This window comes from Caretta caretta, chromosome 4 (genome assembly GCF_965140235.1).
Source record: "Caretta caretta isolate rCarCar2 chromosome 4, rCarCar1.hap1, whole genome shotgun sequence".
In the NCBI taxonomy this organism is placed as follows: domain Eukaryota; kingdom Metazoa; phylum Chordata; order Testudines; family Cheloniidae; genus Caretta; species Caretta caretta.
Window position 1 is genome coordinate 154,556,042 of NC_134209.1, and position 17,192 is coordinate 154,573,233.

At 47.2% G+C, this 17,192-nt stretch overlaps 1 protein-coding gene across 7 annotated transcripts in view; it reads left to right on the forward strand.

Annotated features, from left to right (window-relative positions):
- SEMA4F (ssemaphorin 4F) overlaps nt 1-17,192 on the forward strand; it is a 148,303-nt gene that overhangs the window by 75,650 nt on the left and 55,461 nt on the right. For all 7 annotated transcript variants that reach the window (XM_075128216.1, XM_075128219.1, XM_075128217.1 and 4 more), the window contains exons 4-6: nt 11,389-11,483; nt 12,131-12,224; nt 13,182-13,301. In XM_075128216.1, coding sequence (XP_074984317.1) covers nt 11,389-11,483; nt 12,131-12,224; nt 13,182-13,301 — 309 coding nt within the window. The remainder of the gene's footprint in view (nt 1-11,388; nt 11,484-12,130; nt 12,225-13,181; nt 13,302-17,192) is intronic.

Genomic DNA, 17,192 nt, shown 5'->3' on the forward strand with positions numbered 1-17,192 from the left:
GGGCATAGCGAGCAGATCGAGGGACGTGATCGTCCCCCTCTATTCGACATTGGTGAGGCCTCATCTGGAGTACTGTGTCCAGTTTTGGGCCCCACACTACAAGAAGGATGTGGATAAATTGGAGAGAGTCCAGCGAAGGGCAACAAAAATGATTAGGGGTCTGGAACACATGACTTATGAGGAGAGGCTGAGGGAACAGGGATTGTTTAGTCTGCAGAAGAGAAGAATGAGGGGGGATTTGATAGCTGCTTTCAACTACCTGAGAGGTGGTTTCAGAGAGGATGGTTCTAGACTATTCTCAGTGGTAGAAGAGGACAGGACAAGGAGTAATGGTCTCAAGTTGCAGTGGGGGAGGTTTAGGTTGGATATTAGGAAAAACTTTTTCACTAGGAGGGTGGTGAAACACTGGAATGCGTCACCTAGGGAGGTGGTAGAATCTCTTTCCTTAGAAGTTTTTAAGGTCAGGCTTGACAAAGCCCTGGCTGGGATGATTTAATTGGGGATTGGCCCTGCTTTGAGCAGGGGGTTGGACTAGATGACCTCCTGAGGTCCCTTCCAACCCTGATATTCTATGATTCTCCTGCTTAAGTAGCCTGGGTTCCCTCTCACTGCTTTGCTGAATTAGGCTCTCCGGCCTCTTGCAGCACACAGACGCAGGTAGGGCCACATCCCACTGCAGACACAGACTGAAGTCAGCTCTGTGTGAGAGGGCTCCCCCAGCACTCATGTGCCCACCCCTTTTGGAAGATAAACCCAAAATACTACTGTCGTGCACTGTATAGAAATACCTGTACAGCGCAAGCTCATAAAATTTACCCTCTTCCACAATGAGAAGAGGGAGATGCACGACTTCTTGCCCCCCAGTTAGAAATTACAAACTGGGTTTTATTATAAACAAGAAATACGTTTATTAACGACAAAAGGTGAATTTTAAGTGGTTCAACAAACAGAACAAAGCAGATTGCCTTAGTAAATAAACAAAAGCCGGAGACTGAACTTAACATACTCAATAGGTAGGTTACAAATTAACAAATTCCCACCCTGAGTGATAAACAAGCTGACAGATTCTTAAGGCCCAAGTTGCTTTGGCTTTCCCAGGTTTTCTTACACAGGCTAAAGATTTTAGCCTGGGACCATCACTTCTCACAGTTCAGTCTTTGTTCCTCAGGTGATTTCAGGTGTGTTGTTGTAGGGAGAGTGAGGACCCCTCACGTTGTCATTGTCGCTCTTTTATATCTTCCCCCCCCCCCCCCCCACCTGCTGGAAAGCTTTTTTGCTGTGACCTGGGTCAAACAGTTCCCATTGTGTAGACCTATCTCAGAGAGGTTTCTATTGCAGACAGTTCCTGGGATGATAATTATGCTTGTATACATTTCTTCAATGAACCACTAACATTGTTTGGCCTCATCCAATGTAGCACATTTGAAATACAGAGACATTGTCAATATTCCCAGCATCAGATACAAAAATGATACATGCAAACAAATTGGATAAACACATTTGGTAAATTAAAACTTTTCCAGTGACATCTTACAAGACCCATCTTACATAAAGTATATCTCAGTTATACCATATTCATATCATAACCATATTTCCATAAAGAACATGGGATGTAATGTCACACCTCTCGCCTGAGATTACTGCCAGAAGATAAGTCACTGACCAATGCAGAGGCAATATACCTAAAATCCCTTTTTGGCTTTGGTTATACAACCTTCAACTGACAGGTGACAGAAAATCCAGTGTCCCCAGGTAAATTGTTCTAATGTTTAATTATCCTCACTGTTGAAAATTACACCTTATTTCCAGTCTGAATTTGTCTAGCTTCAGCTTCTAGCTGTTGATTGGATATTGTTCTGCCTTTATCTACTAGTTTTAAAAAGCAGTCTACCATCAGAAATCTTCTCCCCCTGTAGGTGCTTGTAGACCGTGATCAGATGATCTCTTAGCCCTGTTCGTTAAACTAAACAGATTGAGCTTCTTCAATCTCTCACTATAAGGCAGGTTTTTCAGACTTTGAATCATTCTTGTAGCTCTCCTTTTCAATTGTCAACTGCCTTTTCAGGAACCAAAACTGAAACCAGCAATAGTCTCACTAATACTGTATATATGGGTAAGATCACCTCCCAGCTCCTACTCGATGTTCCTCTGTTCATTCATCCAAGAATCATATTTGCTCGCTGAGCTACCACATGACATGGGGAGCTCATGTTCAGCTGATTTCCATCATAATCCACAAGGTCTTTTCAGAGTCACTGATTCCCGAAATATGGTTCTCCATCCTATATGTGTGAGGTGCATTCCTTGGGGGAGTGCCGGTGGATTGCACTTTCCCCTGGCCCCCTTTCCTTCTCATCCTGGGCACTGATTTCATGCAAAAATTTATCAGTTTAGGCTTTCAGCTGCATAGAAGTAAAGTTCCCAGGTCTGATGGTGCTTGGTAAACTCAAGTCACAAGGCAGTTTCCATTATGAGCCCATTTTCATATGCTCCTGGCTTGCCAATTGAATTTCCGTCATCAGCGGGACCGGGCTTACTGCATTAGTGCTCTTTGGGCTTCATTCCTTTGAAGGTCTTGATCTTTTCCAGCACCAGCAATAAACTGCCTGTCACAACCCTCTCTGTTCTGAGGGCAGTCCTCTCTGGCTGTAGTGAGGGGCCAAGCACTCAGTGAAGATCTCTGAGACCTTAGCATTATACATGCCCTCAGCCTCTCTAGTCCTTTCTAGTTTTTCCTCCTTGAATCAGTTCTTTCTCCCTGATAAATGTCAGAGGAGGTAACCTAATCTAGTGGATGGGCATGGGACTGGGAGTCAAGAAACCTGGGCTCTGCCATTTACCTGCCAAGTGACTTTGGTTAAGTCACTTTACTTCTCTATGCTTGTTTCACTTCCATATCTGTCTCCTGTTTAGGCTTCAGGCTCTGAGGCAGTGGTTGTCTCTTTTCAGGGGCATGTACAGCACCCAGAACAATGGAACCCTAATCTCAGTTGAGTACGTTTGGTAACCTCGTAATACCTTTGCTTGTTTTTATTATGTATTATTTGTATGGCAGGATATATAAGGGCTGGGGTGCAAAGGATACCTAGAATGCTGTAATGCCATGATAGGAATAAATGGCATACCCTTACCTGGGTTATCAGAATCAGTTCTGTTCACCCTGTATAGAAAAAGGGGTGGGGGAGGGTTGGAGGGGAGTTAAAGACGTAGAGGGTGTTTGGGGGAATGGGTGGTAAATTATTAGGATGTAGAAAGACTTCCGTGTGAAGAGATAGTAAAAGGATTAGGACTATGTTTAACTAGTAGAGAAGGCTAGTGAGAGAGGACATGAGAGGTTTTGTGAGTTCTTTAGGGCAGGGACTTTACTTTACTCTGTACTTTGGGAAAGCACCTAGCACATTGTGGGTGCTACTGTCATGCAAATAAATCACTATCTAGATGAGTGGTAGATAGAGAATCATGTTTATCCTCTCCCAGTACAGACAAAGAAGCAGTCAATGAAATTGAAAGGAAACCAATTTAAAACAGATCATAGGAATTTTTTTACACACAGTGCCCAATAAATCTATGGACTCCCCTTGCCATAGTGTATCATGGAGTTGAGAGCTTTTCAGGATTCAGAGAGAGGTGGAATGTTCTCTGATAAACAGATGGTCCACTTACATTTAATAGGATAAACATGTGCAAGGGACAGACCCTCCTGCTTTATGTATAACCAACAGCTTACCTTCTGGCAGGTAGCCCTTTATTGTCTGTGGGGGTGGAGGGGTGCTCCTACCTTCCTCTGAAGCACCTGGTGCTAGCTCCTGTTAGGTGAGTGACCAGGCTTCATGCATCCCTGTTCTGGTCAGGTGAGCCTTGTGTTCTGAGACAGTCAAGCCTCTAGACGCTATCTGAATCTGACTGTGAATAGGAGGAGCTGGGTTGCTGCCAGACCTCCACTTTCTACATGTCGATCTGGTCTGGGAGAAGGAGTGTTAGAGGTAAGCCCAGCAGCTCTGCTGTAGTAGTAAGAATTTTATTGATGCTCCTGCCTTTAAATTTTGGTTCAGCCACACGCATTTTGAGGGCAATAGCAGCAAATTTCAGTGCTCAGGCTGGATGAGGTGCCCACCGCCATAGTGTCTGTGTGCCTGCGATTTCCTTCCAAACAAATGTCATTGGCACGTTTTCAGACGTTCATAATTTGATTTGAAAAATAGCCTCTTGCACCTGGTCAAAGCCTGTTCTCTCACTGTTGCCGGCACCCAGTGCCCAGAGGCAAACAACAGCAGGGGTTCGTTGCCCGGTGTGCGTCACCCAATAAACACAACGGGGTGGAGAAGCAGAAAAAGTTTATTTGCAGCCGCAAACAAGGTACAGGGAGAATAGAATCTCAAATCCTGCACATCAGAGCAGGTCATTACGCACACTTTTATCTTCCTTAATGCTACTACACTGCACATCAGCCAATCAAAGCTTTGCACAAATGCTCTGCCTTCCTTATATGGGTTACAACAATGTTTATTTCCTGCAACCTCTAACAAGCATTCCTAGCAACTTAAACAACCAGCACATCCTGTCTGGCCTAGTAGCTGTCTCTCCTGTTATCTTTAACTTGGCGTCAGCAAACCTTACATTATGAGGCATTATCTGCGGCTGCAACATTATTTTAAAAGCAAAAGAGCTACTCAAACCAGCCAGGCCTGGCTTCTATTAAGGGGGGTTGAAAAGAAGTCCTAAGGCCTGCAGCAGGGAGACTTCCTCGACCCTTATGGCCTTCCATCCCCTCGACTTAACTAGTGGCCATGCCCTGGAGTCTCCAACATCACTGTGGGAAGTATCTCAGAGTTTCTAGGTCTTTGATTTACCACCTCAGTCAAAAGAAATCACTATTTTTTCTAGTGGGATGCTTAGCCTGACCAGGTTGCTTGGCCAAGTCACAGACCACAAAGTCGTAAGGTGGAGAGTGAGGACGTGGGGCTGCAAAGCTGGGTCTTACCATGAGGAGCCGCTCTGCAGTAGCAAATCTATGACATACTCATGTAGCTGTTGGCAGGATTGGGAGCTACATTTTAAGACCAGACCTAGAAAGTGAGTTTAACCAACAGTTGTAGGGAGAAGAGGAAGGTAGGATGGGACGGGGATGCAAGCATCTAGGACTCCATTTGGTGAGTTGGATTCAATCATGTTTTTCTCATTTAATTTCTCTGTCCCTCTCCCTACTTCTGTTTTATTTCTGATTACTTTTATTAGCACAAAAGGAAAGAAGCAGAGGAATTTACCCTGGGCATTTGCATTTCCTCCTGTACATATGCTTCAGTCTGTCTCTAATAGGACACTTTTTTTAAATAATAATAAACCTCTGGTCTTGCTGCACTTCAAACCTGGTACATTTTCTAAAGTTTTAAAAACATTATTGCTAGCAGGTGCTGGCTGTCCCTTGTACCATGGAAATATTTCTTTTATGATAGTCTCTCTGCCCTGCCCCTCAGGCCCCAAGCTTTCCCAGCCAATCCCACCTGCTTTTTAGCCCTGGGGCTACAAGAGCCTTGAGAGCTGTTGGATGGTCTATTTGGCTTAGAACAGGATGTGGGGTGATCTGACTTAGAACTGGGCCTTGAGGACGGTAAATGTTTATTAGGCTTTGGGTCTGGGAACCAGCGGTGTGCTCTATCCTGTGCAGAGATCCTGGCAGGCCCACCCCATCCCTGCCCCAGGCAGTTCATTGGATGGTGCATGACCAGGGATCAAAGGATCCTGTTGTAGCAAAACAGGGCAGAATTTCTTCTTTATTTACTCTCACCCGGGATTTAAATCAGCTTCTGTATCGGATGGCTAAAGGATAGCTAATATGACGCCAATTTGTAAAAAAGATTCCAGATGCAATCCTGGCAATTGCAGACCAGTAAGCCTAACTTCATTACCAGGCAAATTGGTTGAAACTATAGTAAAGAACAGAATCATCAAGACACATAGATGAACACAATTTGTTGGGCAAGAGTCAGCATAGTTTTTTTAAGGGAAGTCATAGAATCATAGAATATCAGGGTTGGAAGGGACCTCAGGAGGTCCACCCTGTGCTCAAAGCAGGACCCCACCCCCATACATACACAAACTCACTCTCCTGCTGGTAATAGCTCATCCAAAGTGACCACTCTCCCTACAATGTGCATGGTAATCAAGGTGGGCCATGTCCAGCACAAATCCAGGCTTTCTCACCCCCCCCTTACCCCCCTCCCAGGGGACACACACACACACACACACACACAAACACAAACTCACTCTCCTGCTGGCAATAGCTCATCCAAACTGACCACTCTCCAAGTTTAAATCCAAGTTTAACCAGAACGTCTGGGGAGGGGGGTAGGAAAAAACAAGGGGAAATAGGCTACCTTGCATAATGACTTAGCCACTCCCAGTCTCTATTTAAGCCTAAATGAATAGTATCCAATTTGCAAATGAATTCCAATTCAGCAGTTTCTCGCTGGAGTCTGGATTTGAAGTTTTTTTGTTTTAAGATAGCGACCTTCATGTCTGTGATTGCGTGACCAGAGAGATTGAAGTGTTCTCCGACTGGTTTATGACTCTTATAATTCTTGACATCTGATTTGTGTCCATTTATTCTTTTACGTAGAGACTGTCCAGTTTGACCAATGTACATGGCAGAGGGGCATTGCTGGCACATGATGGCATATATCACATTGGTGGATGTGCAGGTGAACGAGCCTCTGATAGTGTGGCTGATGTTATTAGGCCCTGTGATGGTGTCCCCTGAATAGATATATGGGCACAATTGGCAACGGGCTTTGTTGCAAGGATAAGTTCCTGGGTTAGTGGTTCTGTTGTGTGGTATGTGGTTGTTGGTGAGTATTTGCTTCAGGTTGCGGGGCTGTCTGTAGGCAAGGACTGGCCTGTCTCCCAAGATTTGTGAGAGTGTTGGGTCATCCTTTAGGATAGGTTGTAGATCCTTAATAATGCGTTGGAGGGCTTTTAGTTGGGGGCTGAAGGTGACGGCTAGTGGCGTTCTGTTATTTTCTTTGTTAGGCCTGTCCTGTAGTAGGTAACTTCTGGGAACTCTTCTGGCTCTATCAATCTGTTTCTTCACTTCCTCAGGTGGGTATTGTAGTTGTAAGAAAGCTTGACAGAGATCTTGTAGGTGTTTGTCTCTGTCTGAGGGGTTGGAGCAAATGCAGTTGTATCGCAGAGCTTGGCTGTAGATGATGGATCGTGTGGTGTGGTCAGGGTGAAAGCTGGAGGCATGTAGGTAGGAATAGCGGTCAGTAGGTTTCCGGTATAGGGTGGTGTTTATGTGACCATTGTTTATTAGCACTGTAGTGTCCAGGAAGTGGATCTCTTGTGTGGACTGGACCAGGTTGAGGTTGATGGTGGGATGGAAATTGTTGAAATCATGGTGGAATTCCTCAAGGGCTTCTTTTCCATGGGTCCAGATGATGATGATGTCATCAGTATAGCGCAAGTAGAGTAGGGGCTTTAGGGGACGAGAGCTGAGGAAGCGTTGTTCTAAATCAGCCATAAAAATGTTGGCATGCTGTGGGGCCATGTGGGTACCCATAGCAGTGCCGCTGATCTGAAGGTATACATTGTCCCCAAATGTAAAATAGTTATGGGTAAGGACAAAGTCACAAAGTTCAGCCACCAGGTTAGCCGTGACATTATCGGGGATAGCGTTCTTGACGGCTTGTAGTCCATCTTTGTGTGGAATGTTGGTGTAGAGGGCTTCTACATCCATAGTGGCCAGGATGGTGTTATCAGGAAGATCACCGATGGATTGAAGTTTCCTCAGGAAGTCAGTGGTGTCTCGAAGGTTGCTGGGAGTGCTGGTAGCGTAGGGCCTGAGGAGGGAGTCTACATAGCCAGACAATCCTCCTGTCAGGGTGCCAATGCCTGAGATGATGGGGCGCCCAGGATTTCCAGGTTTATGGATCTTGGGTAGTAGATAGAATATCCCAGGTCGGGGTTCCAGGGGTGTGTCTGTGCGGATTTGATCTTGTGCTTTCCTATCCTAAAGGATGACCCAACACTCTCACAAATCTTGGGAGACAGGCCAGTCCTTGCCTACAGACAGCCCCGCAACCTGAAGCAAATACTCACCAACAACCACATACCACACAACAGAACCACTAACCCAGGAACTTATCCTTGCAACAAAGCCCGTTGCCAACTGTGCCCACATATCTATTCAGGGGACACCATCACAGGGCCTAATAACATCAGCCACACTATCAGAGGCTCGTTCACCTGCACATCCACCAATGTGATATATGCCATCATGTGCCAGCAATGTCCCTCTGCCATTTACATTGGTCAAACTGGACAGTCTCTACGTAAAAGCATAAATGGACACAAATCAGATGTCAAGAATTATAACATTCATAAACCAGTCGGAGAACACTTCAATCTCTCTGGTCACGCAATCACAGACATGAAGATCGCTATATTAAAACAAAAAAACTTCAAATCCAGACTCCAGTGAGAAACTGCTGAATTGGAATTCATTTGCAAATTGGATACTATTAATTTAGGCTTAAATAGAGACTGGGAGTGGCTAAGTTATTATGCAAGGTAGCCTATTTCCCCTTGTTTTTTCCTACCCCCCCCCCCCCGACGTTCTGGTTAAACTTGGATTTAAACTTGGAGAGTGGTCAGTTTGGATGAGCTATTGCCAGCAGGAGAGTGAGTTTGTGTGTGTGTCCCCGGGGGGAAAAAAAGGGGGGGGGGGTGAGAGAGCCTGGATTTGTGCTGGACATGGCTCACCTTGATTACCATGCACATTGTAGGGAGAGTGGTCACTTTGGATGAGCTATTACCAGCAGGATATTGAGTTTGTGTGTGTGGTTTTTGGAGGGGGGTGAGGGGGTGAGAGAACCTGGATCTGTGCAGGAAATGGCCCACCTTGATTATCATGCACATTGTGAAGAGAGTTGTCACTTTGGATGGGCTATTACCAGCAGGAGAGTGAGTTTGTGTGTGTGGGGGGGTGGAGGGTGAGAAAACCTGGATTTGTGCTGGAAATGGCCCAACTTGATGATCACTTTAGATAAGCTATTACCAGCAGGACAGTGGGGTGGGAGGAGGTATTGTTTCATGATCTCTGTGTGTATATAATGTCTGCTGCAGTTTCCACGGTATGCATCCGATGAAGGGAGCTGTAGCTCACGAAAGCTCATGCTCAAATAAATTGGTTAGTCTCTAAGGTGCCACAAGTCCTCCTTTTCTTTTTGTGAATACAGGCTAACACGGCTGCTATTCTGAAACCTATAAAGTCATGACTGGTGTGGAGAAAATAAATAAGGAAGTGTTATTTACTCCTCACAACACAAGAACTAGGGGTCACCCAATGAAATTAATAGGCAGCAGGTTTAAAACAAACAAAAGGAAGTATTTCTTCACACAACGCACAGTCAATCTGTAGAACTCCTTGCCACACGATGTTGTGAAGGCCAAGACTATAACAGGGTTCAAAAAAGAACTAGATAAGGCCATGGAGGATAGGCCCATCGATGGCTATTAGCCAATGTGGCAGGGATGCAAAACCATGGTCTGAAGTGTCCCTACCCTCTGTTTGCCAGAAGCTAGGAATGGGTGACAAGGGATGGATGACTTGATGATTACCTGTTCTGTTCATTCCCTCTGAAGCACCTGGCATTGGCCACTGTTGGAAGACAGGATACTGGGCTAGAAGGACCATTGGTCTGACCCAGTATGGCTGTTCTTATGTTAAGGGCTGTTGTAAAGAGGACAGTGATCAATTGTTCTCCATGTCCACTGAAGGTAGGACAAGAAGTAAACGGCTTAATCTGCAGCAAGGGAGATTTCAGTTTGGTACAGGGGAACCCCATTTATCCGATCTACTTGGGACCAGGGCCCGATCGCATAATCAAAAATTTGGATAATCAGGAGAATGGGCGGGGCTTGTACTGTCAAGCCCCGGCGGAGGGGCTCGGTTCAGTTAATACAGAAAGATGATTAAACAGTGTTCTACTGTATTAGGAAAAACTTTCTAATGATAAAGGTAGTTAAGCTCTGGAACAGGCTTCCAATGGAGGTGGATTCTCTGTAATTTGAAATCTTTAAACCACGATTTGAGGACTTCAGTAAGTCAGGGAAAGGTGAAGGAACTATTACAGGAATGGGAGGGTGGAGTTCTGTGGCCTGTGATGTGCAGGAGGTTAGATTACATGATCATGATGGTTCCTTCTGACCTTTGAGTCTGAGTTGTGGAACCTCCATCACTGGAGGTTTCTAAGAATAGGTTGGCCAGACACCTGTCAGGGATCATAGAATCATAGAATATCAGGGTTGGAAGGGACCCCAGAAGGTCATCTAGTCCAACCCCCTGCTCGAAGCAGGACCAATTCCCAGTTAAATCATCCCAGCCAGGGCTTTGTCAAGCCTGACCTTAAAAACCTCTAAGGAAGGAGATTCTACCACCTCCCTAGGTAACGCATTCCAGTGTTTCACCACCCTCTTAGTGAAAAAGTTTTTCCTAATATCCAATATAAACCTCCCCCACTGCAACTTGAGACCATTACTCCTCGTTCTGTCATCTGCTACCATTGAGAACAGTCTAGAGCCTAGGTTTACAGTCTAGGGATGTTCTAGGTTTACTTGGTTCTGCCTCAGTGCAGGGGATAGAACTTCATGACTTCTCAAGGTCCCTTCCAGCCCTGCATTTCTATGATTTCATGGTCTGTCCTTCATGGTAAAGATTCTCTTAGGTGCTTCTTCTGGCTCTGCTGGCTGAAAAGTCGGGCATACTCATGGGCATGACACATTCACACAGTGTTCCCAGCATGTTGTCAGTTACTGCTTGGAATTGAGTAGTGATGTCACCTACTGAAATGGCTGTGAGGGCCTTCCCTGCAATTACTACTTACGTGAGTAAGAGGGGTCTGCTCCTCCATAGGCGCCAACTTCTTCTGGAGCCGTTGGGTGCTTGATGCCCCCGGCCCTGCCCGACTCCACCCCTGCCGCACCCTCTCCCGCCCCCATTCCAACCCCTTCCCCAAAGTCTCCGCCCCCATTCCAACCCTGTCCCCGCCCCCTCCCTGCCCCTATTCGACTACTTCCCCATATCCCCACCACGTTCCTGCTCCTCCCCACTCCCTCACAGCGCTTGCTACAGCTGTTTGGTGGCGGCAAGCTCTGGGAGGGAGGGAGGAGCTGGGAGGAGGCGGAGGAGGAGGTGGGAGGGGCGGGGACCTTGGCTGCTGGTGCGTGAAGAGCACCCACTAATTTTTCCCCTTGGATGCTCCAGCCCCAGAGCATCCACGGAGTCGGCGCCTATGCGCTCCTCTCCTCTTGCACTCAATCCTTGACATCAGTGGCTGGTTGTGCTTTTCACAGTGCCTGTGTCATGACTATTTGCTCTGTCCCTGCAGGCAGAGTGTCATAATTACATCCGCATTCTGGAGTTTGCTGATGAGAGCCACCTCTATACCTGCGGGACCTTTGCTTTTGATCCACAGTGCGGCTTCATTGTAAGGGCTCAGTGCCTGTTGGGGAAGGGGGAGGGAGTAAAGGGAGGGTTGAATGGGCCAGGAGAAGAGTCCAGTGCTGCCTGCTTGGGGAAATGGGCAGAGATCAGGAAGGATGAACCTAAAGCTAATGAGAGGCTTTTCTGTGGCTTCATCACCCTGGTTCGAGCTCTGAGGCCATAAGGAATACACCCTCAGCCTCTTGGTGAGCTATGGAAGTAGTATCCCCATTTTGCAGGAGAAGTGAGTTGCCCAAGGTCATGCCAGGAGCCTGTGTCAGAACCAGGGGTTGAACCCTCCTGAGGCCCCAGGCAGTGTTTTAACCACAGAACATTCCCTCCATATATTAAATTTCCAGTCCTGAGTGGGGTGGTAGTAAGGCAGGAACCCAGGGAAGGATTGGGGCCTCCAGTGAGTGGTTAACGGCCTTTGTAACGAAGTACTTCAGCAAAAAATAAATGCTGTCTTGGCTGCAGGAACAAGTTAAACAAGGGAGGGGACAAGTCCTGGGGCTTCCACCATTGAGAGTCCACACAATCCAGCTTAACATCAGCCTGTCCCACCCCAGACAGCCTGCATGGGGGGTGGTGTCTGTTAGCCCCTCCCCAAACCCAAATGGGGTGGCTGAACTTTCTCTGCTTTTATTGCAGAAAGTGGCCAATTTCAGCAGTGTGGAGCGGCAGGAAAGTGGCCGGGGGAAATGCCCCTTTGAGCCTACGCAACAGTCAGCAGCCGTAATGGTCGGTACGTTTGTCACAGTGTCAGCGGCATTTTGGTTTGGTCTGGAACTCAGTGCAGGGAGCAAGACTGTGGCTCTGGAAGGAAGAAGCATGTTGGGGGTAGAAGCAGCAAGCGAACAAGCTTCCCTCACCATCCAGGTGTAAAGGGATTTCAGACCTTGGCCTCCTCTGCGGAGACTGCTTGCAGGGCCGGTTAGTTACAGTTGCAATGTGGACATCTGTCTATTAGGAACTGGACAGAAGCACCAGCCCTCCATTCCCCAGAGTCACCACATGGGGGCAATGACTTCCTGGGATTACTATCTATCTCTGAATGAAACCGGTGACCTATGTGTAAAACGCCATAATCCATGTCCCGACCGGGAGCTGGAGAGGGATACAAATTACACTGCGCACATCACAGAGCGGCATCTGCTGCTGCCCAGTCCAGGAGCTGGCACAGGCCACATGAGGTCTGCACCACCTTGAGCCATTTAGTGTTTGAAAGTGAACGCTATTTAAATACATTGACCTGAGCATCCCGGACTGAGGCTACCAAGGCCCAGGGTGTCCCCATGACCTAGAATCTCCCAAACCTGGTCCTCGTCTTGCCTGTGCTTGAGCCATGGGGAGCCAGGCAGAGTGCAGTGGCTGACTTGGTTAGGAAGATTCCCTTCCATCTCCAACTGGAGAAGGGTGCCATGAGACTGGGTTAGCACCGAGGCCACAAGTGGTAGTCACTAGCATTCTAAACTAGCTGCTGATGAACCTGGGTGGAAAATGGAGTAAAATCCAGCCTCTCCTTGCCATCCAGATGTTACATCAAGGCCCGATTAGCCACATTTTCCTTATAGGTTCAGGCACAGCTCTGCATTACAGCCTGGCCACGGTGTACTCCTTTCCCCTCCCCCATCTCTTTCCCTGAATTGCACATTGGTCTTCTGTGTCTTTCACACCTGTCACATCTTGGACCTTCCTCTAGATGGTGTCCTGTATGCTGCCACTGTCAGCAATTTCCTGGGGACACAGCCCATCATCTCCAGAGCAACAGGAAACCTTGAGGAGCGCATCCGGACAGAGATCTCAGTGACCTGGCTGAATGGTGAGTGACCAATGGAGATCATAGAATCAGAATATCAGGGTTAGAAGGGACTTCAGGACGTCATCTAGTCCAACCTCCTGCTCAAAGCAGAACCAATCCCCAACTATATCATCCCAGCCAGGGCTTTGTCAAGCCTGACCTTAAAAACCTCTAAGGAAGGAGATTCCACCACCTCCCTAGGTAACCCATTCCAATGTTACACCACCCTCCTGGGGAAAAAGTTTTTCCTAATATCCAACCTAAACCTCCCCCACTGCAACTTGACACCATTACTCCTCGTTCTGTCATCTGCTACCACTGAGAACAGTCTAGATCCATCCTCTTTGGAACCCGCTTTCAGGGAGTTGAAAGCAGGTATCAAATTCCCCCTCATTCTTCTCTTCTGCAGACTAAACAATCCCAGTTCCCTCAGCCTCTCCTCATAAATCATGTGTTCCAGTCCCCTAATAATTTTTGTTGCCCTCTGCTGGACTCTTTCCAATTTTTCCACATCCTTTCTGTAGTAGGGTGCCCAAAACTGGACACAGTACTCCACATGACGCCTGACCAATGCCGAATAGAGGGGAACGATCATGTCCCTCGATCTGCTGGCAATGCCCCTACTTATACAGCCCAAAATGCCATTAGCCTTCTTGGCAACAAGGGCACACTGTTGACTCATATCTAGCTTCTCATCCACTGTAACCCCTAGGTCCTTTCCTTCAGAACTGCTGCCAAGCCATTTGGTCCCTAGTCTGAAGCAGTGCATGGGATTCTTCTGTCCTAAGTGCAGGACTCTGCACTTGTCCTTGTTGAACCTCCATCAGATTTCTTTTGGCCCAATCCTTTAATTTGTCTAGGGCCCTCTGTATCCTATCCCTACCCTCCAGTATATCTACCACTCCTCCCAGTTTAGTGTCATCTGCAAACTTGCTGAGGGTGCAGTCCACGCCATTCTTCAGATCATTAATGAAGATATTGAAGAAAACCGGCCCCAGGACTGACCCTTGGGGCACTCCGCTTGATACCGGCTGCCAACTAGACATGGAGCCGTTGATCACTACCTGTTGAGCCCGATGATCTATCCAGCTTTCTATCCACCTTATAGTCCATTCATCCGGCCCATACTACTTTAAGTTGCTGGCAAGAATACTGTGGGAGACCGTGTCAAAAGCTTTGCTAAAGTCAAGGAACAACAAGTCCACTGCTTTTCCTTCATCCACAGAACCAGTTATCTCGTCATAGAAGGCAATTAGATTAGTCAAGCATGACTTGCCCTTGGTGAATCCATGCTAACTCTTCCTGATCACTTTCCTCTCCTTCAGTGCTTCAGAATTGATTCCTTGAGGACCTGCTCCATGATTTTTCCAGGGACTGAGGTGAGGCTGACTGGCCTGTAGTTCCCAGGATCCTCTTCCTTCCCTTTTTTAAAGATGGGAACTACATTAGCCTTTTTTCAGTCGTCCGGGACTTCCCCCGATCGCCATGAGTTTTCAAAGATAATGGCCAATGGCCAGTGGCTCTGCAATCACATCCGCCAACTCCTTTAGCACTCTCAGATGCAATGCATCCGGAGCCATGGACTTGTGCACGTCCAGCTTTTCTAAATAGTCCCGAACCACTTCTTTCTCCACAGAGGGCTGGTCACCTCCTCCCCATGCTGTACTGCCCAGTGCAGCAGTCTGGGAGCTGACCTTGTTCGTGAAGACAGAGGCAAAAAAAGCATTGAGTACATTAGCTTTTTCCACGTCCTCTGTCACTAGGTTGCCACCCTCATTCAGTACGGGTCCTGCACTTTCCTTGACTTTCTTCTTGTTGCTAACATGCCTGAAGAAACCCTTCTTGTTACTCTTAACATCTCTTGCTAGCTGCAACTCCAGGTGTGATTTGGCCTTCCTGATTTCACTCCTGTATGCCTGAGCAATATTTTTATACACCTCCCTGGTCATTTGTCCCATCTTCCACTTCTTGTAAGCTTCTTTTTTGTGTTTAAGATCAGCAAGGATTTCACTGTTAAGCCAAGTTGGTTGCCTGCCATATTTACTATTCTTTCGACGCATCAGAATGGTTTGTTCCTGCAACGTCAATAAGGATTCTTTAAAATACAGCCAGCTCTCCTGGACCCCTTACCCCCTCTTGTTTGTTCTCCCATGGATCCTGGCCATCAGTTCCTTGAGGGAGTCAAAGTCTGCTTTTCTGAAGTCCAGGGTCCAAGATTCTGCCCATGTTAAGTCTCTAAGGGATCTGAGGACAGAGCGAAGGGGGGAGATGGATGTTTCTGAGGGGGACGGGGGTGGGAATTTTTGAGACCATCAATGGCTGATGACATAAAGAGAAAATGCCAAGTGAATCCTGCCTCCTCTTGGCCCCTGAGAGTGTCATAGAATATCAGGGTTGGAAGGGACCTCAGGACGTCATCGAGTCCAACCCCCTGCTCAAAGCAGGACCAATCCCCAATTAAATCATCCCAGCCAGGGCTTTGTCAAGCCTGACCTTAAAAACTTTTAAGGAAGGAGATTCCACCACCTCCCTAGGCAACGCATTCCAGTGTTTCACCACCCTCCTAGGGAAAAAGTTTTTCCTAATATCCAACCTAAACCTCCCCCACTGCAACTTGAGAGCATAACTCCTCGTTCTGTCATCTGCTACCACTGAGAACAGTCTAGAGCCATCCTCTTTGGAACCCCCTTTCAGGTAGTTGGAAGCAGCTATCAAATCCCCCCTCATTCTTCTCTTCCGTAGACTAAACATCCCCAGTTCCCTCAGCCTCTCCTCATAACTCATGTGTTCCAGTCCCCTCATCATTTTTGTTGCCCTCCACTGGATTCTCTCCAATTTTTCCATATCCTTCTTGTAGTGTGGGGCCCAAAACTGGACACAGTACTCCAGATGAGGCCTCACCAGTGTCCAATAGAGGGGAACGATCACGTCCCTCAATCTGCTGGCAATGCCCCTACTTATACATCCCAAAATGCCATTGGCCTTCTTGGCAACAAGGGCACACTGTTGACTCATATCCAGCTTCTCGTCCACTGTAACCCCTAGGTCCTTTTCCGCAGAACTGCTGCCGAGCCATTCGGTCCCTAGTCTGTAGCGGTGCATTGGATTCTTCCGTCCTAAGTGCAGGACTCTGCACTTGTCCTTGTTGAACCTCATCAGATTTCTTTTGGCCCAATCCTCCAATTTGTCTAGGTCCCACTGTATCCTATCCCTACCCTCCAGCATATCTACCTCTCCTCCCAGTTTAGTGTCATCTGCAAACTTGCTGAGGGTGCAATCCACACCATCCTCCAGATCATTTATGAAGATATTGAACAAAACTGGCCCCAGAACCAACCCCTGGGGCACTTCACTTGATACCGGCTGCCAACTAGACATGGAGCCATTGATCACTACCCGTTGAGCCCAACAATCTAGCCAGCTTTCTATCCACCTTATCGTCCATTCATCCAATCCATACTTTTTTTAACGTGCTGGCAAGAATACTGTGGGAGACCGTGTCAAAAGCTTTGCTAAAGTCAAGGAACAACACGTCCACTGCTTTCCCTTCATCCACAGAGCCAGTTATCTCGTCATAGAAGGCAATTAGATTAGTCAAGCATGACTTGCCCTTGGTGAATCCATGCTGACTCTTCCTGATCACTTTCCTCTCATGTAAGTGCTTCAGAATTGATTCCTTGAGGACCTGCTCCATGATTTTTCCAGGGACTGAGGTGAGGCTGACTGGCCTGTAGTTCCCAGGATCCTCCTTCTTCCCTTTTTTAAAGATGGGCACTACATTAGCCTTTTTCTAGTCGTCCGGGACTTCTCCTGATCGCCATGAGTTTTCAAAGATAATGGCCAATGGCCAGTGGCTCTGCAATCACATCCGCCAACTCCTTTAGCACTCTTGGATGCAATGCATCCAGCGCC